The sequence below is a fragment of the Carcharhinus amblyrhynchos genome, chromosome 20, assembly GCF_965287045.1.
Source record: "Carcharhinus amblyrhynchos chromosome 20, sCarAmb.v2.hapA, whole genome shotgun sequence".
Taxonomy (NCBI): domain Eukaryota; kingdom Metazoa; phylum Chordata; class Chondrichthyes; order Carcharhiniformes; family Carcharhinidae; genus Carcharhinus; species Carcharhinus amblyrhynchos.
The window spans coordinates 9,112,636-9,130,133 of NC_137343.1; the positions used below are offsets into that span (position 1 = coordinate 9,112,636).

General features: G+C 44.3%; 1 protein-coding gene across 2 annotated transcripts in view; it reads left to right on the top strand.

Annotated features, from left to right (window-relative positions):
- The window catches only part of pi4kab (phosphatidylinositol 4-kinase, catalytic, alpha b), a 177,014-nt gene that overhangs the window by 20,289 nt on the left and 139,227 nt on the right, over window positions 1-17,498 (top strand). For both annotated transcript variants that reach the window (XM_080208072.1, XM_080208073.1), the window contains exons 6-14: window positions 552-814; window positions 1,625-1,691; window positions 2,080-2,228; window positions 3,945-4,010; window positions 6,170-6,266; window positions 7,066-7,257; window positions 8,193-8,293; window positions 11,140-11,269; window positions 12,682-12,805. In XM_080208072.1, the coding sequence (XP_080064198.1) occupies window positions 552-814; window positions 1,625-1,691; window positions 2,080-2,228; window positions 3,945-4,010; window positions 6,170-6,266; window positions 7,066-7,257; window positions 8,193-8,293; window positions 11,140-11,269; window positions 12,682-12,805 (1,189 nt within the window). The remainder of the gene's footprint in view (window positions 1-551; window positions 815-1,624; window positions 1,692-2,079; window positions 2,229-3,944; window positions 4,011-6,169; window positions 6,267-7,065; window positions 7,258-8,192; window positions 8,294-11,139; window positions 11,270-12,681; window positions 12,806-17,498) is intronic.

Genomic DNA, 17,498 nt, shown 5'->3' on the forward strand with positions numbered 1-17,498 from the left:
GCTTCTTCATCAGGTGAGTGCAGACAAAGACTCAATTGCAAGATAACGGTTGGAATGTGAGTCTTTTCAGGTAATCAAGTCTTTACAGGTACAGACAGTGCGAGTGGAGGGAGGGATAATCACAGGTTACAGAGATGTGGATTGTCTCAAGCCAGGACAGTTAGTAGGGTGTTGTGAGCCCAGGCCAAATGGTGGGGGTTAGACATAGTGTGACTACATGGAATCCCCAACAGCATGTAGCCTCCACTTGCATTCTCTGTACCTGTAAAGATTTGATTACCTGTAAAGACTCACATTCCAACCATTATCTTGCAATTGAGTCTCTGTCTATATATGCCATGTTTGTGAAGCCTACCTCTCCACTCACCTGATAAAGGAGCAGTGCTCCGAAAGCTCTTGATACCAAATAAGCCTGTTGGACTTTAACCTGGCATTGTGAGACTTCTTACTGTTAATATCAAGTTGTGAGACTTCTTAGTGTAAATATCAAGTTCAGTATCAGTATTCCGTTGGCTTGCTCTTTATTATCAACAAGTTTTGCCTCTTTGCAGAAACCCTGTGCAGATATGCCGTGCCTTGCTTGATTGGAATTGGCAGAGCGTTTGGACGTTACAGTAACACGGACGAATCTCTTCTTTCAAAGCTGTTTCCCAAAATAACCCCACAATCACTCAAAGCGCCTCATGAGATGGATGGACTGAGGCGGCGCTCCTTCAATGATTTTCGATCAATCCTGCCCAGCTCCCTTCTGACAGCCTGCCAGTCATGTGACAGCTTACGGCACAAAGCCAGCAGTGTAACCAATGTCTCCCAGGTTAAAGACAACATTCAATTTTAGTATTCACCATGTGCATTAAGTTTCTAAAAGATGTCTTTTTAAAGTTTAAAGTTTATTTTTATTAGTCACAAGTAGGTTTACATTAACACTGCAATGAAGTTGCTGTGAAAATTCCCTAGTCGCCACACTCCGCCGCCTGTTCAGATACACTGAGAGAGAATTTAGCACAGCCAATTCACCTATCCCCATAACCCCATGCATTTACCCTAGCTCATTCCCTTGACACTAAGGGGCAATGTGGCATAGCTCATCCACCTAACCTGCATATCTTTGGACTGTGGGAGGAAACCGGAGCACCCAGAGGCAACCCATGCAGACACAAGGAGAATGTGCAGACCCCGCACAGACACCAAGCCGGGAATCAAATCCGGGTCCCTGGCGCTGTGAGGCAGCAGTACTAACTACTGGGCCACCATGCTGCCCTTCTCTCTTATCACAAATAAATTTTAAGCGGAGTGGTCTTATCGCAAACTTCAAAAATTTAGTTGCAAAAGTAAATTTTAAGTTTTCTTTACTGTTTTCTGCAAAAAAAAGCTCTGTGTTTTAGAAGAAAGTAAAAATACTGATAAACTAAATTAGCATTTAACTTGGGAAGTATAAGAAATCGTTTTAGTACTGACTTCATTAGGACGTGCATTGATTCACCCTAAAGCATTCACTTTTATCCTTTAAGTTTAATACCCTGTATGTGTTGAATCAGCTGTTATCATGTTTTTGATGTAGTTGCTTCAAGTCAGTTTTGCTGTTTTTTTGCACATTGTCATTCTTTTTTTCATAAATCTGCAGGCAAGCCCTGAACGCTCTACTGCTGCTCCTAGTTCACCTGGAGCAACCAATTTGCACTATTTCGAAGGTAAAGTGCTGCATCTTTAATGTTACAAAGATTGATTCAGTGGTTTCATTTTTAACAAAACCGTAGCTGTTTAAATGCGCTGACTTATGTTGTAAAATGAACGAGAACGCATACAGTTAGTTTATATCAAAATAGGATGACAATATTTCAAAACGCACCTAGTTAACTGAGGAATGTCAACACAAATTTTCATGTTAGACAAATAGACGAATGTCTGATGTTTGTTTCCTCTGTTTCGGGGAGAGGAGGGGAGTCGGGGGGGGCTTAATCCTAATTAACAAAGGACAGCAGAGATGCCTCTTTCTGTGCTGTATTTTTATTGTTCTTGGAAGAAGTTGGGTTATGTTCTAATGTGAGTACTCCTGAATTTTGGCTTTCTGTGCTATAGGTTCTTACCTCCCTGACGGCAGTGCTGTGGATCCTCATTATTACTTCTCCACCATTAGCTCAAGTTTCTCGGTCTCTCCACTGTTTACTGGCTGCAGTACAAAAGAGTTTCATATTCCACTAGAATACCTCCGCCAGCTACTTCAAATGGTATGTACGTTCTTGAAACCCAACCTTTGATCAAACTTTCACACATCCCTCCCACTTGTGTGCTGTCTGCTCCCTTATCTTTTTCTGGTTGTGAAATATTGGCGTTGGCGGTATAGTGGTTTGCACTGCTGTCTCACCAGTGTGACCCAGGCTCAATTCTGGCTTGGGTCGCTGTCTGTGCGGAGTCCGCACATTCTCCCTGTGTCTGCATGGGTTTCCTCCTGCTGCTCCGGTTTCCTCCCCATAGTCTGAAAGCCGTGTTGGTTAGCTGCGTTGGCCATGCTAAATTCTCCCTCGGTGTACCCAAACAGGCACTAGGGGATTTTCACAGTAACTTCATTGCAGTGTTAGTTTATGCCTGCTTGTGACACTAATAAATTAACTTCAGGCTTTAAAAAAATTTAAATTTTATGTGAAAGGAATAGTAACTCAAGTGTTTTTGAGCTGTACGAATGCACACATCTTAGCTGTATTCATTATAATATATTGTGAAACCTTATCTTTTGTGTACATTTACTGTTAAACTTTCTGTTATAAGTTCCTGACCAACGTACGCATGGCATGCTGTAAGTGCACATAGGTAGCTGGAGCATCAGCATTAGTAATTGCAATGTGGCAAATTTCTTGTAGGAGTATGGGGATAAGAATTTATAAATGCAAGTACAGGATTTATGTCTTTGAAGTGGGGATGAATTATGTTTGCGTACCCAAGCCAAATTATCTCCTGACTTCTAACACTGCTTCATCTGCTTTTTGTTCAGTTTGTCCATTTGCGATAGCAGTTCACTTCAAGCACCAGAAAACAAGGGTGTGGATTCACAGGATCATAGAATTATAGAATCCCTACAGTGCAGAAGGAGGCCATTCGGCCTATCGAGTCTGCGCCGACAGCAATCCCACCCAGGCCCTATCCCCGTAACCCCATGTATTTACTCTGCTGATCCCCTGACATTAGGGGTCAATTTAGCATGGCCAATCAACCTACATGCATATCCTTGGACTGAGAGAAGAAACTGTAGCACCCGGAGGAAACCTGGGCGGGGGTGCGGGGCTGGTGGAGGAGACGACACGGGGAGAACATGCAAAATCCACACAGACAGTGACCCAAGTCGGGAATTGAGCCCTGGTCCCTGGAGCTGTGAGACAGCAGTGTTAACCACCGTGCCACCCTGGTTCAGGAGAGGCCCTGATTTAACAAGCGATTAAGAAAAAGGTGGACTCTAAAGTTTACAGCGGGGATTTTACGGCCTCGCTTGCCCGAAACCGTAAAATCCCGCCCGAGATCAATTGACCTTTCCACGGTCCGTCCCTCACCCACTGTGATTCCTCTGGCAGGTGGGATGGTAAAATTCCAGCCTTCATTTCTGTTAATATTAAGCCAGGATCCTGTATCTGCTCATTGAGGTTCATTATTTGTGTATGATTTTGGAAAAAGTATTATAACACTTCCACAAAATTAACCCTGTGGTTCTTAGGAGCACAGAATAGTTTCAGATGTCCTTTAATTCTATCTTCTCATTTTAGTTTTGGTTTTATTGGTGGGCAAGATTGAGGTGAGCTTGCCTCGGACCCTAAATGCTTGATTTCGGTTTTTCTAATACCGAACAATGGTGTCCTCCACGGATGACTGTGTAACCCCAGCTTGTTAGAGTTCTCTTCTTCGGGTTGCCTAATTCATCATATGACTGAAAAATGTTTCTCTGTTTCTCCCCATAGGTTAAACGGATCGTAGCTGAGTCAGTCTTGAAAACACTGGATGCAATATTGGCAGAGGTTACTGAGGTGAAGAATCACTCCTTGCTTTGGAATTACACGGTTTGCTGCTGCTTTATTAATCCAGATTAAAATGGTCTAAAATGAAATGATTGGTTCGGGGCCCAGACAACACAGTGGATTACTCACTGTCATCTCATTCCTAGCAAGTGGATTCAAATCCAAACCAGAATGAAGGGACAAACTCCAGTTCGATGTTCACGTCATCACTCAGTTTGCTTATTGGCACAAAGTACCAGTTTTCAGGCTGCTTCAAGATCAGTGGCTCAAAGTCCAGCCTGAGATTAGCCTTCACTAAAGAGGCTCACTGGATGGCTGGAATTAAAGTAACAATCACACTGGTGCATTTCAGAGAACCGTTCGGAAAGGAAGGTTGAGGCAAAGTGCTGGAGCAGAATTATACTGTAATATCTTGAGCCCAGTTTCTGCCATAGACTCATCTATATTCTGCTTGTGGCTGCCAGGGGTACAGAGGAGGTGAAGACTCTGCAGATGTCATCATTATATATGTTATCAATCAAGAAAGTCACATCAAGTGCTTAAAACATGGCACACACTGTGCGCTGGAGACTGCAACCTCCCCATATCCCCTAACATGTTATACCACTGTTTTCAGCATCTGCTCCATGATTTGTCAGCTGAACAAGATGGAGGCAGATCAGTTTGTTCACAGAGGGATTTTTGTGTGTTTTGCATGTCATTGCTGGTAGCTCATTACCGGCAGTTAGGAAGGCAAATGCAATGTTAGCATTCATGTTGAGAGGCCTCGAACACAATAGCAGGGATATATATGGCTCTGGTCAAACCCCATTTGGAATATTGTGAGCAGTTTTTGGCTCCATGTCTAAGGAAGGATGTGTTGGAAAGGGTCCAGAAGAAGGTTCACGAGATTGAACACTGGAATGAAGAACTTGTCGTATGAAGAACGGTTGAGGATTCTGGGTCTGTACTCGTTGGAGTTTAGAAGGATGAGAGGGGATCTTTTTAAAACTCACAGGATACTGCGAGGCCCGGATAGAGTGGACATGGAGAGGATGTTTCCACTAGTAAGAAAAACTAGAACTAGAGGAGACAACTTCAGACTAAGGGGATGATCCTTTAAAACAGAGATGAGGAGGCATTTCTTTAGCCAGAGAGTAGTGAATCTGTGGAATGCTTAGCTGCAGAAGGGTTTGGAGGCCAGGTAGTTCAGTGTCTTTAAGACAGAGATAGATAGGTTCTTGATAAGGGGATCAGGGGTTATGGGAAAAAGGCAGGAGAATGGGGATGAGAAAATATCAGCCATGATTGAGTCTGCTCAGCCATTCAGTGGGCTGAGTGGCCTAATTCTGCTCCTATGTCTTATTACCATTGCTGCCTGTTCCAGTTGCATTTATAGGTAAGCGGCAGTGAGACACTATCCCAGTCACAGTACCTAACTACAACAACAAGGCATAAAAAGCCTCTGGGAAGAAAGCCCGTTGCGCAGTATTATGGCTGTGGCTGTATCAGATCTGGGAATGCTTGCTCGAATTGGAAATCCTCTGTTCCCCAGAAATGGTTAATATTTCCTACCACATTCCAAAGATGTGCAGGTTAGGTGGATTGGCCGTGCAAAATTGTCCCTTAGCATCCGGAGATGTGTTGGTTAGGGGGACTGGTGGTGTAAGTATGTGGGGCTACAGTGGTAGTGATTGGGGGCGGTGTGGGTAAGGTGCTTCCTCGGAGAGTCGGTGCAGACTCGATGGGCCGAATGTCTTCCTCCTGCACTGTAGGGATTCTATGACCTGGAGTTCACATCCTGAAAGGAGATCTGAAAACAGATTACACGCTAACTTTCAAAAGGAAGTCCGATCTCTACTTGAAAAGGAATGGATTGCAAGACCATGGAGATATTGCGGATTTGGGACTAATTGGATAGTTCTTTCAAAGAGCCGGTATCATGGGCAAATAGCCTTTGCTTGTTCTGTCAAGATCCTAAGTATAGAAATGTCCCAGATCTCTCTGGTCGGATAATGTGCAGTATCTACAGCCTATCTGAGGATGTAAACTCTGCGGTTGGCTATTTTCTGGAAAGAAGCTGAGTTGGAAACACTGATTTCCAAGGGTTTTATCTGAATAGAGTCAAAACATGCTTGATTTTCTGAAATGAGCGTCACAATAATTGTTAGGTCTGTTTTGCTATTTAGGCAAATGCCAATTTGGATCTGTACTATCGAAACTTCAGTGATCCTCTTTACGTGGTGGTGTTTAAGATGCTGAGAGACACTTTGTATCACATGAAAGGTGAGCTGTCAGCAGTAGTATTATTCATTAAATTGTTTGAAACCTAGGAATTGAATGTCCTTGGAATACTTCCTGCAACTTCTGTTCAATATTTGCTGTGGCTTCTTGTTTTATTCCAATATATGCGGGAATTTGCTTCACTCCAGTGAATGGGCTGATTGGGTCCCACCTGAGGTTAAGGTAAAGGGTATAGACTTAGAGGCAGGTCACCATTTCTATCCAGCATTAAAGGAATGTCAGCAAAAAATATTTCTTCCACAGGTGGGGTGGCGCGGTGGCACAGTGGTTAGTACTGCTGCCTCGCAGCGCCAGGGACCCGAGTTCAATTCCAGCCTTGGGTGACTGTGTGGAGTTCACACGTTATCCTCTGCGTCTGTGTGGGTTTCCTCTAGGTGCTCTGGTTTCTTCCTGCAGTCCAAAGATGTGCAGGTTAGGTGGATTAGCTATGCTACATTGCCCCTTTGGTGTCCCAAGATGTATAGATTGGGGGAATTAGCAGGGTAAATATGTGGAGTTACGAGAATGGGGCCTGGGTAAGACGCTGTGTCAGAAAGTTGGTGTAGACTCGATGGGCCAAGTGGCCTCCTTCTGCACCGTAAAGATTCTGGAAAGTGTAAGTTTGTGAATCAGCATATCTTCTAAGCAACCCACACGGGGTATCAGTGCCATTTGTATGTTCCTGCCTGACAATAGTGTGATGCTGTTAATGGATGCATCGGTGTTTTTGAGAGCTCGGTTAAGTTCAGTTGCCGAAATCGCTTTGCTGTACTTTCAGCATTCATTACTTTGGCCCTCATAGATCTCCAGACAGCGTTTGTGAAGGAGGTTCACGATTTTGTGCTCGAGCAGTTTAACAGCAGCCAGTCAGAACTGCAGAAGATCCTGCATGATATGGACTATATCCATCATGAGTTTAACCCTCTGAAACTCAGGTGTCAAGCAAATGCGGCGTGTGTGGATTTAATGGTGTGGGCCGTCAAAGATGAACAAGGTAGAGAATATTTGAAAGAATTCAGAAATCTCATATTTTCTGTTTATTTGGACGGGACAGTGGTTAGCACTGTTGTCTCACAGCGCTAGGGACCCGGGTTTGATTCTGGCCTTGGGTCACTCTCTGTGTGAAGTTTGCACGTTCACCTCGTGTCTGCGTGGTTTCCTCCAGGTGTTCCAGTTTCTTCCCACAGTCCAAAGATGGCCATGCTAAATTGCCCCTTAGGCCCCTGGTCCCTGGATGCGTAGGTTCGAGGGATTAGCAGAGTAAATATGTGAGAATAGGGCCTGGATGGGATTGTGGCCCAAATGGCCTCCTTCTGCACTGTCGGGATTCTATGATTTACTGTACAGTACTTTTTTCTTTTGAGTGGCCCAATGAAGTTGAAAATATTGGGCAAGTTTTGTGTTGTGGCCACAGAAGGCTAAATATTTTTATGGGTCCCTTTTTAATGTATCAGTAACTTCCTACCCTTAAAGGACTCCCTTTACTAAGATACGTTTCCATGAGGGTGACTCTTCATTCCCCTCACTGATTTGGCTGCTTTAGCACCTGTGTTTCCCGACACTGGATATTCATTCAGACTTCAGGTCTTCCAACACCAGGGCCAGATGGAGATCCTGACCCCATGCTTGTTGACAGGGACCCTGACAATGAGGCATGGAGTCTCCCGTTCTGATACCTGTCCCCGAGCCCCCACAATTTACTGATATCCACAGCTTTAACAGGGATATATGTGAACATGTGCAATAAGTTGTTTACTTATTGGTCTTTTAATGATAGCAATTTTTCAATACATTTTATGGATACAGAAATACTTGAGAGTAATGAGTAAAACAGATGATGGTAACATGAAGTACAGCCTACATTTATGGTTACATAAGAGTAAGTTCTATTTTTTCAGAGATTTAACTTGTGGCATTCTTTTAACAAAGGTGCTGAAAATCTTTGCTCAAAACTTTCGGAGAAACTGCAGTCGAAGACTTCCAGCAAAATAATTCTGTCGCACATGCCCCTGCTGATTTGTTGTTTGCAGGTATATTTAAATAATGAATATGAAGGAATGATGTTTAAGTTTATTTATTATTGTCACAAGTAGGCTTACGCAATGTACTGAAGTTGCTGTGAAAAACCCCTAGTTACCATACTCTGGCGCAGGTTCGGATACACTGAGGAAGAATTTAGCATGGCCAATGAACCTAACCAGCGCATCTTTCGGACTGTGGAGTACCCAGGGGAAACCCACACAGACATGTGGAGAATGTGCAAAGTCAGTACAGATGTGACATAAATCCAGGAATTGAACCTGGGTCCCTGGCGCTGTGAGGCAGCAGTGCTAATCACTGTGCCACCCACGATGTTATTCCCTGTGTTTTCTACAAAGCGTCAGGCTTGTTTGGTGACACCCTTGCATTGACATAGGTAGGTAGTGGGTTCAAGCTCTATGGCGAGGATTTGATCACCTCATCTAGGTTGACATGGCATTAATGAGAGAGAGGCGATCATTAGAGAAGTCATCTTTTGGAGGAAATGTTTAACTGGTGCCTGTTATCATGGATGTAAATAAAAAAATCATGTAGCACTTTCCTAAGAAAGTTCTGGTACCCTGGCCAGCTCTGAATTTCCCAACAAAAACAACACTAATTGCATCAGTTAGGGCATAATGATTCGCAAAGGCTTGAAGGGCCGAAGGGCCTGTTCTTAAAGAAACATATCAGATTATGAAGGGAATGAATAAGATAGAAGCAGGGAGGTTGTTTTCATTGGCAGGTGAAACTAGAACTAGGGGACATAGTCCTAAATCTGCTTCCTCTATTTTGAGGCTGAGTTGAGGAGGAACTTCTTCACACGAAGGATTGTGAATCTGTGGAATTCCCTGCCCAGTGAAGCAGTTGAGGCTGCCTCATTGAATATTTTTAAGACAAGGATAGATAAATCTTTGAACAGTAAAGGAATTAAGAGTTACGGTGAGTGAGTGGGTAAATGGAGCTGAGTCCACAAAAAGATCAGCTATGATCTTAGGGCATAGGGCGTTTTTCAGTACAATGTGATGCTCCAAATTTGTCTCCACTACAGGGCAATGGGAGGTTGTTGTGTGTATTGTTTTTGTTTAATTCATTCAAGGTATGTAGGCTTCACTGGCTGCTGGCCTGGATGCCCTTAGGGAGGTGGTGGTGAGCCACCACCTTGGAACTGCTGCAGTCCCTGTGCTATAGGTACACCCACAGTGCTGTTAGGAAGGGAGTGTAAAATTGTGCAAAAGAGAAAATGCTGGAAAATCTCAGCAGGTCTGGCAGCATCTGTAAGGAGAGAAAACAGCTGATGATTTGAGTTCAGATGAACCTTTGTCAAAGCATCTGGACTTGAAATGTCAACTGTTTTCTCTCCTTATGGATGCTGCTAGACCTGCTGAGATTTTTCAGCATTTTCTTTTTTATAGAACATAGAACACTGCAGCACAAACAGGCCCTTTGGCCCACAAGTTGCGCCGATCATATTCCTACCTACCAGGCCTATCTATAACCCTCAATCCTATTAAATCCCATGTACTCATCCAGAAGTCTCTTAAAAGACCCCAACGAGTTCGCCTCCACCACCACTGACGGCAGCTGATTCCACTCACTCACCACCCTGAGTGAAAAACTTACCCCTGACATCTCCTCTGTACCTACTCCCCAGCACCTTAAACCTGTGTCCTCTCGTAGCGACCATTTCAGTCTTGGGAAATAGCCTCTGAGAATCCACCCGATCTATACCTCTCAACATCTTATAAACCTTTATCAGATCGCCTCTCATCCTTCACCTCTCCAGGGAGAAAAGACCTAGCTCCCTCAACCTATCCTCATAAGGCATGCCACCCAATCCAGGCAACATCCTTGTAAATCTCCTCTGCACCCTTTCAATAGCTTCCACATCCTTCTTGTAGTGAGGCAGCCAGAACTGCGCACAGTACTCCAAGTGGGTCTGATAAGGGTCTTATAAAGTTGCAGAATTATCTCCCGACTCCTAAACGCAATCCCTCGATTGACAATCAAGCTTTTGCATTTAGAATCAATACAATGGTAGGTTGACACTACTTCCCTCAAAAATGGTTGCACCCTGTTAAAGATAAGCGGTTCTGACACTAATCTGAGCATCAATTCATGAAACACAATTTTTGCACAATTTTATCCTCCCTTCCTAATAGCACTGTGGGTGTACCTATAGCACAGGGACTGCAGCAGTTCAAGACGGTGGCTCACCACCACTTCCCCCAGGGCATTCAGTTTGGTTTCAGATTCCAGCATCTGCAGTAAATTGCTTTTGTCCAGTGTAAAATTGATAATTACTTCGCTATTCCAATCAACAATTGAAACCCTGTCTGTTGTTTCTGCATTTTAGCCCAGGGACCAATTGCAGTGTTTCACTTTCTGTCCAGACTAGGATCAGTTAAACTCAACCAACCATGAATCAACCACGGGAACTTTTGTTGTTTGGTTAGTGCTGTGCGCTGGAAAATATGGATATACAAGTATAACAGCAGGAGGAAGTAAATGTCTCTGAACAGGAAGTGTGTGTAGCTGCAAGACCTTTACTGTAGGAGATGTTACTCAATATGCCTAGGAACTGCCAAAGTGACAACATTTTTGCTGTTTTAACATGTTTCATGAATTGACGCTCAGATTAGTGTCAGAACCGCTTTAACAGGGTGCAACCATTTTTGAGGGAAGTAGTGTCAACCTACCATTGTATTGATTCTAAATGCAAAAGCTTGATTGTCAATCCATCTTTTTTTGGTGGTTTTCTTTTTCTTTGCAATTAATTTGCTTGCTGGTATCAATCACCCAATTTTGGGTGTTGCTTGCACTTATCATTTCAAAATATTTTCTTTTATCCGACCAGGGTCTGGGACATTTGTGTGAACGATTCCCTGTCGCAGTTCATTCTGTCACAACGTCGCTAAGGGATTTTTTGGTGATCCCTTCGCCAGTACTTGTCAAGGTGTACAAATACCACAGTCAGTACAATTCAGGTAACTGGATGCTTAACTCATAATGCAGCTACAGTCAATTGCGAATTTGTGAACGGTCTACGTTTTAAACAAAAAACATTGTGGACCAAAAAACACACTCTGAGGAATTTTTGTTACAAGGAAATTGAAGTTTATTTATCAGCGTCACAAGTAGGCTTACAGTAACACTGCAATGAAGTTACTGTGAAATTCCACTAGTTGCCACAGTTTAGCGCCTGCTTGGATCAATGAACCTAACCACCTATTTTTATTGGCAAAGGCATAGAGGAGAAGGATCAGCCTAGAACATTCTAAGCAAATACAATACATAGTGGTGAAATTGTGGCAACAGATTCCTCATTTGGTTATATTCTGTGTAATTTAAGATGAAGGTTAAACAAGTCTTTGTTGCAAGAATACAGAATTACTGCAAATGAAGAAAACGCTCAGTTGAGTACATACCATGCTGTGTTAACTCCACAATTACGCAGCTCTTCCTTGTAGCTTTTCCCTGCTTGGTTGATGTTCAGTAATTCCCCCTTCAGGTACCATGCCCTAAGAGGGCATTGGTGACCATGGACTATCATTAGATTGGTCCATGATTGTGCTTGGCAAAGTACTGCGTTGGTTTGCCATTACCGTCATTAGGAAGGCTGACCAGGCCAGGAAACTCTTACTATCTGCCTTCAGACAAATTGAAAGGATTTGCAGGCTGATGGTCAGCCTGTTTGGCACATTACAAATGCACCTTCTGTGGCCATCAAGTCCTGAAGTGGGACTTCAATCCAGAGTTTCTGGCCCAGAGTTAGGAGGCTACCACTGCCCCTGTCCTGTAATAAAACTACTGAGAATTTTTCTTCTTAGAGCTTCTGCCTCACGGAAGAAACTTCAGGTCCCTATTCACAACCAAGAACCTGCTGTGAAAACTTTGTTCTCATTTTGACAGCTCTGACAAATTCCAGGACCGTGGCTGAGACAATCCACAACACTCTAAAATAATGAGCAACATTTTGAATCGAACACTCCACAGCATTTTAAAAACAAGTCAAATTGTCCTATTTCCTAGCGTTAACAGATGGTTTAAAAATCCAGGATCCAAATCTGCTTCAATTAGATCACGGTTCCTCCAAGATAAATCATTAAGAGTGAATCTCCATCTTTGCAAATGTTAGTTTTTCCTTGTACTACACCCTATCTATCTACCAAATTCTGTTGATGTCGTCTGTTAGTTTTTGAAGCATTTTGTTGCCTGTTAAACAATATAACAACCTGGGAGGTGGGCAAAAAACTACCTCTGTCTCTCTTTCATGGTGGAGGTAATAACAGGGGAAAAGGTTTTGTTAAACCAGATATGTGGCCTCATTTGTAGTTTCCTAGGAGACTTATAAACCATTAATATTCCCATAACAGTGCAATTTTGTTTTTTGTTAAAGGAGGTACTGATATTAAAATAAGCGTAACAAATGAGCATTCAGAGGCGACTGTGCTATCCTCGAAGAAAAACCAGCCATCCATGTATGAACAGCTGAGGGACATTGCTATCGATAACATTTGCAGGTAAGAAAAGCTGAAGCCATGTAAGCTGGGGCATTGCGATATAAATAAATAAAGAACATCCTCATTATGCCAGGGACCCGGGTTTAATTCTGGCCTTGGGTAACTGTCTGTGTGGAGTTTGCACATTCTCCTCGTGTCTGCGTGGGTTTCCTCCAGGTGCTCTAGTTTCCTCCATGTTCCAAAGATGTGCAGGTTAGGTGGATTGGCCAAGCTAAATTTCAATTTAGTGTCCCAAGATGAGTAGGTTAGGAGGATTAGTGGGGCAAATACTTGGGGTTACAGGGAACAGGTCTGAGTGGGATTTCCCATTAATGTCAGGGCGATTATGTGGGGTTACAAGGATAGGACCTGGATGGGATTGTTGTCGGTGCAAATTTGATGGGCGGAATGGTCTTCTGCACAGTGGGGATTCTATCATTCTATTCACCTGTTCTATCCATTATACATCCCAAAGTGCATTAGAATTAGGGATTTATATTTGAAACATGGTCACTATTATATGGGCAAGCACAACAGCCATTTTCCTTGCATTTACACAGTGTATTTAACACACTCTGTGTGGAGTTTGAACATTATCTCTGTTTCTGGGTGGGTTTTCTTTGGGTGATTGTTTCTTCCCACAGTCCAAAGATCTGCAGATTAGGTGGATTGGCCATAGTCAAAAAAAAAGTCTCTTACTATCCAAAAATGATTAGGTTAGGTGGATTAACAATGGTGAATGTGTGGGGTACAGGGATAAGGCTGGGGAAAGGGGTAGGGTAAGATACTCTGTCAGAGAGTTGGTGCAGACTCGATGGGCCTAATGGCCGCCTTCTGTACTGTAGGGATTCTATTACAACCACAGAAACATCCTGAAGTATTTCACAGCCAGCAAAAATGTTAATCAATGTTCAGATGGAAAGTTTTTCAGCAGCTAATCTACACACACAGCCCCATAATCAACAATAGACTATCTACCAATATCCATTACAACCCCCCGACTCCCACAGCGATCTGGACTACAGCTATTCACACCCTACTTCCTGTAAGGATTCCATCCCTTTCAGTTCCTTTGCCTCCGTCGTATTTGTTCTGATGATGCCAGTTTCCAAGGTGGTGCTTCTAATATGTGCTCCCTCTTCCTCAACTATGGATTCCCATCTACAGTTGTCAACAGGGCCTCAACAGTGTGCGGTCCACTTCCTGCGTCACAACTCTCACCCTCTCACCTCCCCTGCCTCCCAGAACAAGGATAAAGTCCCCCTTGTTCTCACATTTCACCCCACCAGCGTCCGCATGCAAAGCATAATCATCTGCCATTTTCACCAACTCCAGCGAGATGCCACCACCAAATACATCTTCCCTTCACTCCCTCCATCAGAATTCCGCAGAGACCATTCCTTCTGGGATAACCTAGTCCATTCACCCACTATACCCAACACTTCTCCTATCACTCATGGTACCTTCCCCCATCTACGCTCATCATCCAAGGTCCAAAACATTCATTCGAGGTTAAGCAGCGTTTCACTTGCACCTCTTTGAATTTGGTGTATGGCATTTACTGCTCCCAATGTGGTCTCCTCTATATCGGAGAGACCAAACGTAGCCTGGGTGATCACTTTGTGCACAGACCGAAGGTGCTCAGCAATCAGGACCCTGACCTTCCGCTTGCTTGCCATTTTAGTACATGGTCCTGCTCCCATGCCTATGTGTCTGTCCTTGGTTTGCTGCAATGTTCCAGTGAAGCTCAATGCAAACTGGAAGAACAGCATCTCGTCTTCTGGCTAGGCACTTCAAAGCTTTCCAGTCTCAACATCGAATTCAACAACTTCAGATGATTACTCCACCCTTCCTTTGTTTTAATTTCATCACATTTTTAACTGTTCTGTATCTTTTACTTCTTTATTGCCTTTCTGTGGCTTTTAGCTTTGACAAACAGTCATCTGGACTCGAAATGTCAGCTCTTTTTTTCTCCTTACAGATGCTGCCAAACCTGCTGACGTTTTCCAGCATTTTATCTTTTGGCCCCATAATCATCACCAAGCTTACTGTAAAGTTAATCTGTCCTTTCTTCTAATCATGCTGATTGCTAGGTAAATGTTTGGCCATGAGGCAAGCTCCCCTGCTCTATTTCGAATGGTGCAATGGGGTGAGAAGGCAGACATCTGCTTGATATCACAGAACAAAGAACAAGACAGCACAGGAAATGGGCCCTTCGGCCCAACAAGCCCGCGCCGCCATCTTAGCAATGTATTTTTCCCACACCTCCCTTGACCCATGTCTATGCTTATGGTACCCCCATTGGAAACCAGATTCAGGGGAGAATAATTTAGGGACAATTTGTTACACCAATCAGCCTAAGAGCACATCTTTGGGGTGTGGGAGGAAACCAGAGCACCCGGAGGAAACCCACGCAACCACAGGGAGAATGCGCAAACTCCCACAGACACTTGCCCAAATCCATGTATCTGCACAGCTAGCAGTGATAGTCACTGAGCTGTTGTGGTGCCCATCTGCTGGTCCATTTTAAGCATACACAAATGACACGAAGTACTAGGCCACTCTCGAAACATTCAAGAGCGGCCCACGCACGACCCACCGTGTGCATGCCCCTCGTTAGACAACAAGGTGGACCGACGCACCTGCGGAGTAAAAGAGACAAAACATCAACACATGTAAGAACATAAGAAATAGGAGCAGGAGTAGGCCATCTAGCCCTTCGAGCCTGCCCCGCCATTCAATAAGATCATGGCTGATCTGTCGCTGCTCAGTTCCACTTTCCCGCCCTCTCCCCATAACCCTTAATCCCCTCTCTTATCAAAAACCCATCAACCTGCGTCTTAAAGATATTTAGCGAGGCAGCCTCCACCACTTCAACGGGCAGAGAATTCCAGAGATTCACCACCCTTTGAGTGAAGAAGTTCCTCCTCAACTCCGTTCTAAACCGCCCCCCCTTTTATCTTGAGGCTGTGCCCCCTAGTCCTACTGTCTTTTTTGAGCGGGAAGAGTCTCTCCACCTCTATCCTATCCATCCCATTCACCATCTTATATGTCTCAATGAGATCTCCCCTCATTCTTCTAAACTCTAACGAGTACAAGCCCAGTTTATTCAGCCTCTCCTCATAGCTCAACCCCCTCAACTCCGGTATCAGCCTAGTAAACCTCCTCTGCACTCCCTCCAAGGCCAAAATATCTTTGCGCAGGTGCGGCGCCCAAAACTGCACACAGTACTCCAGCTGCGGCCTCACCAATGCCCTATACAGCTGCAGCAAGACCTCCCTACTTTTATATTCAATCCCCCTCGCTATGAAGGCCAGCATCCCATTCGCCTTCCTGACCACCTGCTGCACCTGCAAGCTGGGTTTTTGCGACTCATGCACAAGGACCCCGAGGTCCCTCTGCACCGTCGCCTGCTGCAGTTTTTCGCCCCGTAAGTAATAGTCCTTCCTACCATTCTTCCTGCCAAAGTGGACCACCTCACACTTGCCAACATTAAATTCCATTTGCCATTTCCTGGCCCATTTGCCCAGCCTATCTAGATCCTTCTGCAGACTCTCCACACCCTCCGCACAATTTGCCGTTCCCCCAATCTTGGTGTCATCAGCAAATTTCGACACCCTACACTCGGTTCCCTCCTCCAGATCATCTTTATAAATGGTAAAAAGCTGAGGCCCCAGCACCGACCCCTGGGGCACTCCACTAGTCACCACCCGCCAATCCGAATAGCACCCGTTGACCCCCACTCTCTGCCTCCTATTTGACAACCAATCCTCTATCCACGCTAACACCCTACCCCCAACTCCATGTCCCTCGACCTTCTGCAATAACCTCTTGTGAGGTACTTTGTCAAACGCCTTCTGAAAATCCAGAAAGACCACATCCACCGGCTCTCCTCTATCCACCGCCCTAGACACATCCTCATAGAATTCCAGTAAATTTGTCAGACACGACTTCCCTTTAATGAAACCGTGCTGCATCTGCTCTATCAAGCAATTCCCTTCAAGATGCCTCGCAATTTCCTCCTTAATTTCCTCCTATTTTACCTACCACAGACGTTAAACTAACCGGCCTATAATTCCCCGCCTTTTGCCTGGCACCCTTCTTAAACAACGGCGTAACATTAACCGTTTTCCAATCATCCGGCACTTCCCCGGAATCCAGCGACGTCTGGAAAATAACCACCAAGGCATCCACTATCACCTCCGCCATTTCTTTCAGAACCCTCGGATGCATTCCATCCGGTCCTGGGGACTTGTCCACAATCAGCCCCTCCAGTCTGTCGAGCACCACCTCTCTAGTAACAGTAATGTCATTAAGACCCTCCAGTGCTACCACCTTTCCATCGCTAACACCCGGCAAATTATTCACGTCCTCCTCCGTGAAGACAGAAACAAAAAAGTTATTCAATACCTTAGCCATATCCCCATCCCCTACCACTAGGTCCCCTTTCTCATCCTCTAAAGGACCAACATTCACCCTAGCCAGCCTCTTCCTTTTTATATATTTATAAAAATTCTTGCTATCCTTTTTTATATTAAGCGCTGGCCCAGCTTCATAGTTTCTCCTACCCTTCTTTATCAACTTCTTTGTCAATCTTTGTTGACATTTAAACCTCTCCCAATCCTCTTCTCGCCCACTACTCTTAGCTACTCTAAATTCCTCCGCTTTTAATTTAACACTTTCCTTCACCTCCTTCATTATCCACGGCTTATTA